The sequence below is a fragment of the Heliangelus exortis genome, chromosome 3 (genome assembly GCF_036169615.1).
Source record: "Heliangelus exortis chromosome 3, bHelExo1.hap1, whole genome shotgun sequence".
In the NCBI taxonomy this organism is placed as follows: Eukaryota; Metazoa; Chordata; class Aves; order Apodiformes; family Trochilidae; genus Heliangelus; species Heliangelus exortis.
The window spans coordinates 59,872,195-59,885,180 of record NC_092424.1 but is presented as its reverse complement, the minus strand read 5'-3'; the positions used below and the strand labels follow the sequence as shown (position 1 = coordinate 59,885,180).

Below are 12,986 nucleotides of genomic sequence, written 5' to 3'. Positions count from 1 at the left end.
AACAATCAGTTTGAAACAATACCTGCAGAGGGGCCGGGAAACAGCTTAGTGTATGTGATGCCCAGTTATGTGGAGTAAAACTCATGATAGTCTGCAATATATCCTTGCACCAAGTTCCTTGAATTGAATCAGAGCCTGTGAAAAAGTCTAGAAAATGGATTGTTGATATCAGAATTTCACATAAAAACCATTTCTTATTGGTATTCCTTTTGTAGTAACACACATCTAGGCTTTGCTAGTTCAACAGGGTTTCCTTTATTTGGACAAACTTTTCCCATCCCCTTTCTTTGAATCTTACTCTACAGAACAAGCTGGAGATTATCTTTTTGATGCTATTAACAGTAACAACATTATTTTTAGGTTTTTAGTTAGAAATGAAGCCATTATGATTTTAAGATTATACACTTAATTTCCTGTAATGACAGTAGGACAAGGTTTTGCTGATTAACTGATTAGACTTTAAAAAAAAAATCTCAGGGAAAATTATGATGATAAAATTGCCAGGTGCCATTTTATATTGCTTTAAAAAAAGCTGCTCAGTTTCTGTGAAATCAGTTGTTTCAATTCTCCAACAAGTCTCAAAGAAAAAAGGAGATAGAGAAAACATTCCCCTCAAAGCTAACAAAAACTTGACACATGCCATTGCACACTGTTAAAACACTGAAACACACAAAAAAAGCTTCCCCTTATTTCTTCCCCATGAAAGCAAACCCAAAGTAAGCACTACTTTTTCTTAAAGGTAAGCTGGAGAAGGAATGGCTTCCACATGAGCAGCATACCTGCTGTAAACATTCATGGTGGTGTGTCTGTTTGGTTGTTTTTTTAATGGCATGCATTATTAATATAGTCAAATGTTTAAATTTAAAATGATGAAATTGAAAACCAGCAGTGTATGAATATATTTTATGACTGGGTCATTTCCATGATACTCTATTAAGCAGTACTTTAGACAAATGGCTTGACTACAGCTTTCACTTAGGTGTTCTCTCACACCACTGCTATTACCTGTCACATGTGTTGCCCTTGCTAGAGTTAAGATCAAAGCTCTGTTCAGCTCTTCTGATTCTGCTGAAAGAACTGTTTTGGGATCACTGAGGAATCGTGTAAACTGTGGCTGGACTTCTGAGCTGCCCAAAGCTGTTATTAGCCTCAGAGCAGTACTCTCAACACTGAAAGAAGAAAACAGTCCCATTAGCAAATAATGCTTACCTTGCTGCCTCTGAGATTCCAAAATTGCCTATTTATCCACTACATTTTCTACTTCAAATAATATAAACACTTCTGGTTTGAAGTGATGTTCTTAACCTTTTAGAAAAGTTTGGGGTTTTTCCACTGTTTAATTAATTTGTTATTGATTATTTAAACAACTTTCTTTTAAAATAAGTTGATTTAGTGAATATTCAAGGTGCAAGTCTCTCCAATTCAGAGCTCTCCCCTTTTTGTTATCTTTCATCAAAACAAGGAGTGATGGTTGGTAGACAGATAGATAGACAGACAGACAGACAGGTACATGTATGCACAACCAGAAAAGGCATGAATAACACACGGGAAGTTTCAAAGCTAACACCTTGAAACTGATAGCACTAAATTGTCCTTATTAAATAAGAAAGCACCACTTTTGATTAAAAGTACTTTATTTTCCAGTGCTCTAGTTGGAAGTGGTGTTTGCACCGGATAGTTTGAAGTAATTAAGGGGATTTTTCTAACACACTGGCTTTGAAATGCCAGTGCTACATCTTAATTTACTCCACTCTATTTGCATGCAGTCCTTATCTAAAATGATTGATTAACATCCATACTACACAGATTAAGATTGCAAAACAAAATTTATGTCCATAAAAGACTTAGAATTATTTACCTTCCATTTAAAACACAGTTTCAATACACGATGAACAAGGAATTTGAGATTATAGTTAAAATGGTAAACATCACTCACCACAGATGAAGCTGGTTCTGATTAGTCTGTGGCACAGCAGCTAAGGAATGAAGATGGCTGAGAAGTTGGACTCTGTAATGAGGCTGGATGTGATGCATCCGATAGCTGAACATTTCCAGCAGAGTGTGCAAAATTCCCCAGGCGTGAGATTTGAACACCGTTGGTAGGAGCTGACCTTATGAAAGATAATTTGTAAAGTAAGTTTTCCAACAATTATACTTCAAAATAAACAAAAAAACTTAAAACTACAGACTACACTGTGGGTAGACAATTCTGTTTAGTTGAAAGTCCAGTATTTCCTTTACAGAGTGTGTGTGCAAGGACTGTGTGAGGATGCGGTAACTGTGTAGAGCTCAGTAATCTTTTGAATGAACATACACTGAAGACATGCATATTATTTTAATGAGTACAATTAAATATCATTTACATATACATAAGTAACTTGGTTTTCAGTTTTCCATGAAGCATATTGTTGCACAATGCAGCCTAACCAGGAAGGTCTTCACCGTGTACAGGAATGACATTAAGGGACAGCAGTACACGCATCTGAAATTTACTGCAGCACCAGAATAACAATTACAATTTCTTTTACATTATACTAATTTCTATATTAAATTAAGCATGCTGCATCAGTAGATTTTCATTTCTACCATGGTCTTTAAGTGCCATTAAAATAAAATGCTACTGAACAAGTTGAAGGAGGGAGGAAGGGGTTTTTTTCTTACTGATAAAGCCTTTGATGCCCAAGGACTCTATTTCCATATAGACCAACAGGCGACTGTAGGTTTCCACAAGAGCAGGAGCCAGGGCCACACTTGATTTTGCATGAGCCAACTTAATTACCCGTGTAGCTATGCTATGAATCAGACTGAGGAAAGAAAGAAAGTATTTTTCAATTAAAAAAACCCCAAACTTGGAAGTTAAGAAATGAATTAAGTTAAATTAACATATCTATACATTACATGTCCAGACACAGGAAAGCTTTCCTGCTAATAATTAGTTATAGATAGATTTACAGGTCAAAAAACAAGCTAGCTGCATACTGCACCTCATTTTGGCATGAACTGTGAGTGAATCCAACAGATTCATGGGCAGTGGTGTAACAGACCCCGATGCCATGCAATTAGTCCCTGGAAGAGGTATCCTCATGTTGCCATTCCCATAAATAGTCTCTACCAGTACACCCATTGGCAAAGTGAAACACTCTGAGTTGGTTGAATAAGCATTGCACAACAAGGCAATCTTGTAGTCATTCATCTGTAAGCTTTTATTTCTTAAACTCTGTTGCAAAAATCTGTGTGACAAAGAGATTAAACATTAAGTAGAAAGAAGCAAGAAAAAGAGTACACATGCATTCCAGTACTACAGACAAAATAACCCTAGTCAAAAGCCCACTGTAAGACAGTAGAAAAATTAAAATATTTATTAATTGCACCCCATCAAAATTACTACATCTTGAACCACAGTTTCACTGTGTTATGATTTTCTTATTTGAGAGAAAACTCAGGAGAAAAATGGACTTCAAAAAAATGATCTTTCTGAAGAAAAATTATTCCAATGTACTGCTTATCCATACTTTCCAAACCACATTATTATAAGCAGAATTTTACTTTCTCCATCAGTAAAAAAGAATTAATAATCCAATACGTAATATATTTCTGTTAGCTGTGTGACAACAACATGCTGACTTTGAGCTCTTAGTACTGCTTAATTTCTTTGATAACCCTTATCCAGCACCCCCTCACACAATACATTCTCCATACAGACTTCAAGCTTCCAATTCAACAGTGTCTAGAGTCAAATCCAAATATAAGGAAACCCTCAAAACTCACTCATGGTGAAGTTTAAGTGAATGAGGAATGGGAATCTGTAACTTGGAGTTGTCACTATGGGCCTTCCGATTCAGATGAATCCAAATACAGGTCATTGCAAAAGCATGAGTTGACTGAGGTTTGTTAATATCAGGTACAGGAATACACTAAAGAAAGAACACATGAATGTGATAAGATTGCATGTATTTATATACACCAACTTAGACAGCCAGCATTCACAAGGTCAAGTCTCTTTTCCCAACTTGTAACACCATAATTAACATTTGATACAAGATTCTATGGTCATCTGAGTGTGCAATTATTCTGAAACAAACAAACAAGCTGACCTCAGCAAACAGAATTTCATGCTTCTGAGTACACAGATTTGGGAAATATGTAGTTCCAAAATGCATACTTTTACTCTAAGCCACACACAATTTAGAAATCAGTTATTGTATATGCTTAGGTAGGTACCTACCACAGTAGGTACTCAATGGTTAACCTACTAAATGGTTATTTTCTGAAAAATCTCACTTGTCTAGCATCACCATTGCACTTAAAATGTTAATACATTTCCTATGAAAAGGAACAGATACAACCCAAAGTTCAAAAGGTTTTGGCTAGAGACTTGGATATATGACTGCCATTGAAAAAGGCACACTTGCTGTCTCTGTTTGCCAATATCTACACTTCTTTTCATTTGTTAAAGTTACTACTTCACAAGCACCACTGATACAGCCCAAATGAGACAGGAGCAATGTGTAATCAAGATCCTCCTAAGAGCAACAGCTGCAGATGACATTTTAACTGCTTGTGAAACTTAATCCTCAGAAATGCCCCTGTCCCACTGACACTTATTTTAAATGTAACTCAGAGCCCATCACCACAGTTAAGAGTAAACTTGTCGCTCTTCCCATACTTTCTGCTGACAAAACCAACTGTAAACTCACAAAGCAAACTATAATGAATTTCTGTGGGTGGAAATGAAGTTAACAGGGGGAAAAATCGCTACATATCAGTTTAGTGCACCACACATTTGTGTGAAGATATCTACTGACTCAAATAGAAGGTATTATGATAAGAGCAAGCAGTCAGGACTCCACGTTGGCAATGCTGTCACAAAGAATTTCCTCTAATACCTCCTTCTTCAGGCCCTTCATCCTAAAAGAATGTGCAAAGCACATACTGCAGAATGAGTTTTATCTAACCATTTAATACAAAACACATGTTAAGTGTCACCTTCAGTTCTTTGCACCTGAGGACATCTCTCAGTGTATTACTGTTACAGCCCAGATGTACCAATAAAATTCTACATTTTTCCTTAATAGTATCCTCAGGGCCTTAAACTCCTTAAAACCTTAGTCAAACCAAAGTCAAGAAAAAGATGAAGAAATTCTTCAGTGTGAGGGTGGAGAGGCACTGGAACAGGTTGCCTAAGGAAAGCTGAGGATGCCCCAACCTTGGAAGTGTTCAAGGCCAGGCTGGATGAGACTTTGAGCAACCTGGTCTAGTGGGAGGTCTCCCGGCCTGTGGCAGATGGGTTGGAACTGGATGATCTTTAAGGTCCCTTCTAACCCAAACCATTCTATGATTCTGTGATAACAGAAGTCTTTTTTTGCCCCTAAAAACACTGCACAAATGTTGTTACTGGATAAACATACCTAGGAAATCTGGAAAGTTTTCATTTAATTTTATGAAGCATCTTTCTCCATCTATGCAGCACACTGCAGTAACAGTGACTTAAAAACAACAGTAACTGACATGAAAGTCTTGGGTTGAATGAAAAAGAAAAGTTTCAATTTCAGAAAGACTTACTTCTTTCTCAGGATATAGGAGATCAAAAAGCTTCATAACTGGTAGGAAGTCAGCCAGTGCATTCTTCTGGATGCTGCCAGAGATGAACTGGAGTAACACCCACATCAGATGGTCTCTTCCTTTAATGAGACCACGGCCTGCCAACTGTCAAAAACAGGAACAGACAAACACTGTATGCAGAGAAAAATCACTCAGAGATTCCTATAAAGGTAGAAGGACAGACCAAATAATTCCAGCAAAGATTACTGGGAATTTTTTAGCAGGACTTAACTAGCAATGTACATCGTGTTTTCAAAAAGATAGCAAACAAGCACTTTAGAGTTAACACAGAAACAGGCCCTGGGAGGGCCACAGCAATTAATTGTAGGATTTAAAATCTATTTAGCTCTTGAGGATCACTGCTTTGAAAAATTAGCAGCTCTTAAACATTGTGACTTAAATTGCCACGTTTTAGGCAATACAGTATTGCCATTACTACCAACAGGCCACACGTTTTTTACTAACTTTATAGATAAAAAAGTCAGAACCAGAACAACTGGGCTTGCCTCATCTAGGTGTTTTATTTTTTTGTTATTTAAATTCTTAATCTGTAACAACAATTCTCCAATAACCAGTGCTCTACCCTTACCTAGCTTGCTTTAGTTTTAATTAGATTTGTGTCATTGTGTACTGACTAGGGTTTCAATGCTTCATTAACAATAATTAGAGGAATGTAGCCATGGTAAATCAAATTAAGGGATACCAAAGAAATCAGAGAACTTGAATCCATTACATGTAAAATGAAGCATATATAGTAAACTTTGATTTAACACGAATCTGTGGACAAATGAACATGAAGCAGTATGAAGTGCATGCTGGAAACTGTAGCTAAATAGCCCCTAATTAATCTTACAGTGAGAAAGAACACCCCTTTCCTCCCACCAACACTATGCCTTCTCTCAGAAAAGAGCTCAGGATGTTGCTGACATACTTTAAGCACCACCCTCCTCCTCCTTTCTTAACAGAGGCCTGTCAGCACCCTCAGAATTCAGAGGCACTGACCACAAGAAGGTAAACACTAGAAAGTGTATCAGTTTTAAAGGAATTATTAGGAAGTAATAATAACTTTGGACTGTGATTACCAGTATCTTTGGAATTGGACAAGTGATCTTTGATCAGATTGCTTTGATTAGACAAACAAACTGTAAGTTCTTGCATCCACCTAGATGGTATGTTTCTTTAGCTAACAAACTGAACAGTGTGTTCACTCTGTTTGAAGCTTGGCTGTAATTTGGCTGCAACATCACAGAACCCAATGAGTCTTGTTAATTGTTCCAGTTTATCTCCTTATTCTGGTTAGTAGCCCATTTTGAATCCAAATACAGACCTGTAACTAACTGAGTTCACTGGAAACAGACCTAGCTCACAGGTCTATTTCCTGACATACCTTGAGAATTTGACTTACTTCAACAGAGCACAATGGTTGAAAATGCAGGTCTTACACATAAGGTACTTCTTGCAAGGGTGAGTGACTTTTTTTTTTTAACTTCATCAATTTACCTTTTGATGGAGTGACAGGACCATATGAGGAAAACTTGCAAACTGAAAGAGCACAAAGAAAATGAGCTGGCTGGAGAGATGCTGCCACAGAAGCTGACTGGTTCCACCATCATCAAACTTCTCTTCAGTCTCAGACCTTTCCATGGCATACACCACAAGATCCACCAGCTGGTCCTCCAGCACAGGGCAGCGCTGCTTGTGCTGTAAGGCAGAGATCAGATACAGTATTCCAAAAGCCTTGCCATTAACTTCAGAACTTGCAGTTACAGCACAGTATTTTGACAGAAGGCTGGGAAGCATGAAATGAAGTCTGAACTTAAGTTAAGGATAAGCCAGTGTATTAATGCTGCAGTATGTTACAGGCCATGATGACTTTTGCATTTTATGAAACATTTGGTAATTCTCTACTCTGGTTCAAAACACAGATCATCAATGCAAAAAAAAAAAAAAAAAAAAAAAAAAAAACAAAACACCTGGGCTATTATTTGTGGTTTTTTGTTGTTTTTTTAAAAAAATAAATTCCTGCAGAATATTGTTTCTATAATCTTGCATTTGTGAAAAAAAAAAAAAAAAAAGGCCATTCTTTTAATACACAGGGGTTGGGGGTGGGGTGTTTCTTTTGTTTGCTTTGAGGTGTTTTTTGTTACTGTTTTTTTCTCCTTTTCTCTCTCCTCCTTTAAAGTCCATTTCAAAAGCAGGGATCACCATAAGGAAAAAGTTAATTACACCACCAAACCCAAAGGCAACATCCCAATACATGATATTGGCATATAATGACTTCTCTGTTTTTAACTCCCATGTTGGGACCAGCTACAACAGCAGAAACAACACCCGATTAATACCCCAATATTAGGTGCTGTCTTACACCACCATATGGGACAAGACAAGGAAAAAAAAAACTTGAAAATTAATCCGATAAGAGTGGCATGTTTGACATATTGTGAATAGACTGCCACAGTACCCACAGTGAGCTATGCAAACACAGTAATAATTTAAAATACACACCTTCCCTGATGACTTTTGCTAATGATCAAGCAAGGAACGCATTACATATTCAGAAACATTTGTTAGTGCAGTTGCATCTCAAGCAGGCCCACTACGAACTCATAAATCTTTGTTTTAAGACCATCAGGTATATTGTCACATATCACAAGTTTAGTGCAACAACCTTGCATACATATAGTTATATTGGCACAATGTCCTTAATAGGACAAAAAGCTGTATGGAACTACATTTATTTTAGACAGTGCTAGCCCTTTGGAAGTAATCTAACCTCTGGTTTATTACAATCTCTCTTCAGGAATGATAATTTTTTTTTTTTCCTTTACACTTGATGCCTGTAACATAATGCAGCCTTAAAGAAGACATTATTACTTTAATGATATGAAAGAAAAGGAACTGAGTTGCTTCAACACTGATCATGAAAATGCAGTGTCCCTTTCTAGAGGCAAAAAGGTCTATGTAAAAAATTTAAGATAGCCCAAATACTCATAACATTTTAGGGATGCCTTGGATGAGTTCTTTGACTTACTAGCCAGGCAGCCTGAAAACATCCTTTGAATTACTAAAGAAAAGAACAATAAAAGCAAAGAGAGATGCTGAAAGGAGATGCTTGCTCTACCTTTATCGATGGTAGTCTTTTGCCATGAAAAAAAAGATTATCTTTGATTAAAAATAAAATGTAAGAATGGGTAAACTTGACAAAATATATTGAACAGCATCCCCTGCTGCATGCTCTTCACCAGTCCAAAACTGCAGAAAGCTACAATTCCATCTGTGCTTCCTTGAAGCATGCTTAACACAAACCTCTAACTAAAACAGAAAGCATCAATTACTATTTTGCCTTCTCTTCCAGTACACAGTGCTGTTATCACAGATTAACAACGTTACAGGTTTACAGAAAGAGCTATTAACACCACCTGGAGAATGCTTTGGGTTTTTTTGGGTTTTGTTGTTTTTTTCCCCCTCCCAAAGCAACTAATTATGAAGCAGAGCAGGGTGCAACAGACAACACTACAGACTAGTTTATAATCCAGCATGCAAAACTACCATGTACAGGGCTTGAAATTTAATAGTTTGCTAAGCACTGGGTTAATGTCCAAAAGCCTAATCATGTTAGGCTATATTAATTTAGAATGAAGTTACTCAAAGAATACACCAGGAAAATATTACTGATAAACAGAAAGCTAGAATTTCCAGTAGGAATTTTCACTGTTCTGAATAATTCTAAGATTGGGAGAAGTTTAGGAGCAAGGAAATAAAAAAAATAAATTCACTCTTTCATTCTAAAAATTATGGTTTTATTGAAAATAATTTTTAAAGCATAAGAAATACATCAGTACTTCACACTCCATTGTTATTAGTTTAATTTTCTCACTTTTAAAAATATGTATTTTCAGTGGATATAGGTTTTTTTGCACAAATTTTGTATCTACAGTTTTGAAGGACTGTGGTGCACAGTAATTTGCAGGATTGGGGCATTGCTTCATTAATTAGATGTAGCTGAAAGAAGATCTCAGTATACACAGAGATCAATAAAAATATAGGTGAGAGCTGATTCTCCTCACAACTTAAGGTGGAATTCATGGTTTGGTATGGTTTAAACAACCAAAGCAAAACCAAAAAAAAAAAACAAAACCCACCAAAACAAAACCTGTTTTGGATTAAATATAGAAAAATATAGCATTCAAAATTACTGTTTTTTTCTTAATAGAACATTATTCAAGTTTTTGTCATTTGATTTTATAAATACATTTTCCATTTTGCCCTGAAAATAATATTTAAAAGATCTCATAAATACATAATTTCACTGAAAACATTATTAAACCATACTAGAACAGGGGGAAGTGCTACCATGACAAGACAGTAAGATTTCTCTCAAGATCAGACCTCTGAGGGACTAGAAGTACTTTTATTCAATGGATCAGAGCTTTAACTTCATTTGGGATACTTTTTCTTTTACATTGGGAGTTTTTTGGTGAGTTGGGGGAGGAGGTAGAGTTAAAAGTGTTCCCTAAAAGTATTTTAAGAAGTCAGCAAGGCTAGCTGCAAGCTATTATAATTTTTGAATGTTTTAAAGCAAACATTGAGCTCAAAAATATTTAGTATCTACACTTAAGAAATAGATTCAGAAGACCAAATCTCAAAGCCCATGATGCCTGGAAGAATACATGGTGTCTTGAAACATCTAATTCAAAATGTAAAAATTAAATACCTTAAGTTGTTAGTACAAGACAGAACTATAGGCCCCCCCTCATTTCCATTTTCCAGATATGTTCATGTTCCCAAGACACAAAACCTCAAAGCTTGCTTATATTATGCCAAATTACTGAATTCAGTGGCCTTTCTCAAATTTTCCTCATAAATATAGAGTAAGTTTCAAAAAGGAAGCTGCACTGAAGCATTCTCAAACTCTTACAATCATGAATATATAAAAAAATAATCACACCCCTAAATTTAAGTACTTTGCCACATTAACACAAATAAAATCAGATAGTAAGATCCCAGAATCAACCTACAATATTTTAAAAATAAAGGGAAAGGAAAGTCAATTTTTTAATATTCCAGTACATCATTCCTTTCTCTTAATGATTCTGCTTACACACTGTATGGACAGACATGAAATAAACAACACCTTCCCCATGCAAACCATCCTGTTTTGTAGCTAGAATACAGCTACACATTCACCTGAACAGGCTACAGTAGAGAATTTTTTACTCAAAGCTGCAGATCACTGCTGGTTTAATAGGTAGCCAGCCAAATACACTATTTAAAAAGCAAAATCATTAATACAACAGCTGCTAATTAAAGTTTATATAACATGATAGAAACATACACCTGAAATTTCCTCCTCTTTCAAATATTTCCCATTTCAGAGAAGTCAAAGTTTAGAGTTTTTCCATGTTTAGAGGATTGCAATACTATCCAGACCACAATTACACAAGTGAGAAAGGCACTGGATTCTTCCTGCAAGTCAGTACATATGGGAAGGGCAAAGATAAAAACCAAAACGTTCAAAGTGACTTTATGTCCTTGAGACATTACTAATGCTCAGTTTTAAGAACAAACTGCAAAGACCCCTAAACTAAATCATAATTTGGCAGCAATATATTAAAACATTTTAAACTGTTAATAATTTTCCAAAGACCAAAAGAATCACATACTTCAACAAATTCCTTAAAAGAGAATTAAGTACTGGGAATATCATCCCACTTAGTAGAATATAAACTGACACTCATTTAGTTTGGAGAAGACCCTTAAGGTTGAGTGCAACTGCTAACCATAATATACATGAGAGAATACTATCTAAACATCTACTTCCTACAGACCAGCTCCAACAGGTATATAAGGGAAGGTACTGTCCAACACAGAAGTATACAGTAGCAAAAAACCTAAAAATCCCCAAACTCTGACAAAAAGAACATTCTGAAGTCCATACATATGGATTTCAAGACACCTACTTGATAAATTTATTAGAAAACTTCAAGCCACAGTTAAAATTAGAATCCTGAAAGGAACATACAAATCTATAAATGTATTAAATTTTACCTTCATTTTTCTCTCTGCAAGGTTAACAGGATGGCTGAATTTATTTTTTTTTTTTTAACAATTCAGAGATGGTTTGAGTCAACAGTTATCTAACACAGACCTGCTTAGTTAATACTGAACCAGGAAATTTCATTGCTTAATCTTCAAGATTATTTGAGAACTGGGACAAATTCAGCTGATCCATACCTAGTTTGTGAGGCCAAAAGATTCAAATGAAGGCTCCAATCCTGCAACTGGATCTGTGTAAATAGTTGACAGGGCACACAAGTAGCTTCACATAAATAATTAATGATCATAAATAATGATCATTGCTTTGAGGTGTCTATTTTGAAACAAACTTGGTACAATTTGCATTTCTAAGTGTCTTCTGTTATACTAACAATTCATTTATGCAGGTTAGTTCAGTTCTAAGAACACAATACAAAATTATCAGCCATTTTACTTATAGCATTGATAAATGTTGTACTACACAATTTCAGAAAAGCATGCTACTATTTTTTTGTCAAGTGGCAATATTAACAAATTAAGCCATAACATGAAGTTTAGTACCTAAAAATGAGGGAAATATAAATGTTTTCCACAGTTTTATTCAGAGTACATCAATGTTTAAGTGGAACGTTACTTCCTGTTCTATATTGCTACACCACCCTACTCTGTATTTGTATTTTTAACTCAAATTTTCAACAGCCCAAACATCTTTAATGCTGGTGTAACTGTAGTAGCACAGCTATAGTTCATGTTCTGTCAGCATTTCCTTTATAAGGTATGTTCTTCAAGTTTGTTCCTTGGCCATAAAAATTCATGCCAGGTTGAAACTTTGTGCAGGAATTCCTGTATTAGCAACCAAATTTTAAGTATCGTTCAATGTTTATTGTTACTTTACTTGATTTTCTTCAATTACTTTTAGAGGACAGGAGTAGGAGTTAAAAACCAGCATTTTTAAGATCAATGTCTTTTGACCTGAAGGCACAGACCACCCATAGCCAGAAGAATAAAATGGGTTCAATCTATTTTTTTTTACTAGATCTTGTATTATTTACCAGCTACAAGATGCATAGAGGAATTGTTTGATTTATTAACTGAGTATAGACAGAGAAATAGACACAGAATACAAATACTACTCATTTCAACACTAAACCTAGCAGCTCTTTTCCAAGGCTTAACATTTCAGCTGCTTTAAGTCTCATATACAAAAGACTGTTGTACTGTACACAGAGTACTGTTTGCCATGATGTAGAAATCTGCGCACTCAAAAACATTGTCCCAAACCAGAAAGAACACTGGTGTATTTCACTTACACTGGGAAATATACACAAGGTTTCAGGATCATGTGAATT

At 35.6% G+C, this 12,986-nt stretch overlaps 1 protein-coding gene across 4 annotated transcripts in view; it reads right to left on the bottom strand.

The window, feature by feature from the left end:
• The window catches only part of MED23 (mediator complex subunit 23), a 320,898-nt gene that overhangs the window by 14,039 nt on the left and 293,873 nt on the right, over positions 1-12,986 (bottom strand). For all 4 annotated transcript variants that reach the window (XM_071740911.1, XM_071740909.1, XM_071740910.1 and 1 more), the window contains 8 exons: positions 7,102-7,302; positions 5,563-5,706; positions 3,769-3,914; positions 2,985-3,230; positions 2,662-2,804; positions 1,937-2,111; positions 1,006-1,169; positions 23-147 (listed from right to left, as the gene is read on the bottom strand). In XM_071740911.1, coding sequence (XP_071597012.1) covers positions 23-147; positions 1,006-1,169; positions 1,937-2,111; positions 2,662-2,804; positions 2,985-3,230; positions 3,769-3,914; positions 5,563-5,706; positions 7,102-7,302 — 1,344 coding nt within the window. The remainder of the gene's footprint in view (positions 1-22; positions 148-1,005; positions 1,170-1,936; positions 2,112-2,661; positions 2,805-2,984; positions 3,231-3,768; positions 3,915-5,562; positions 5,707-7,101; positions 7,303-12,986) is intronic.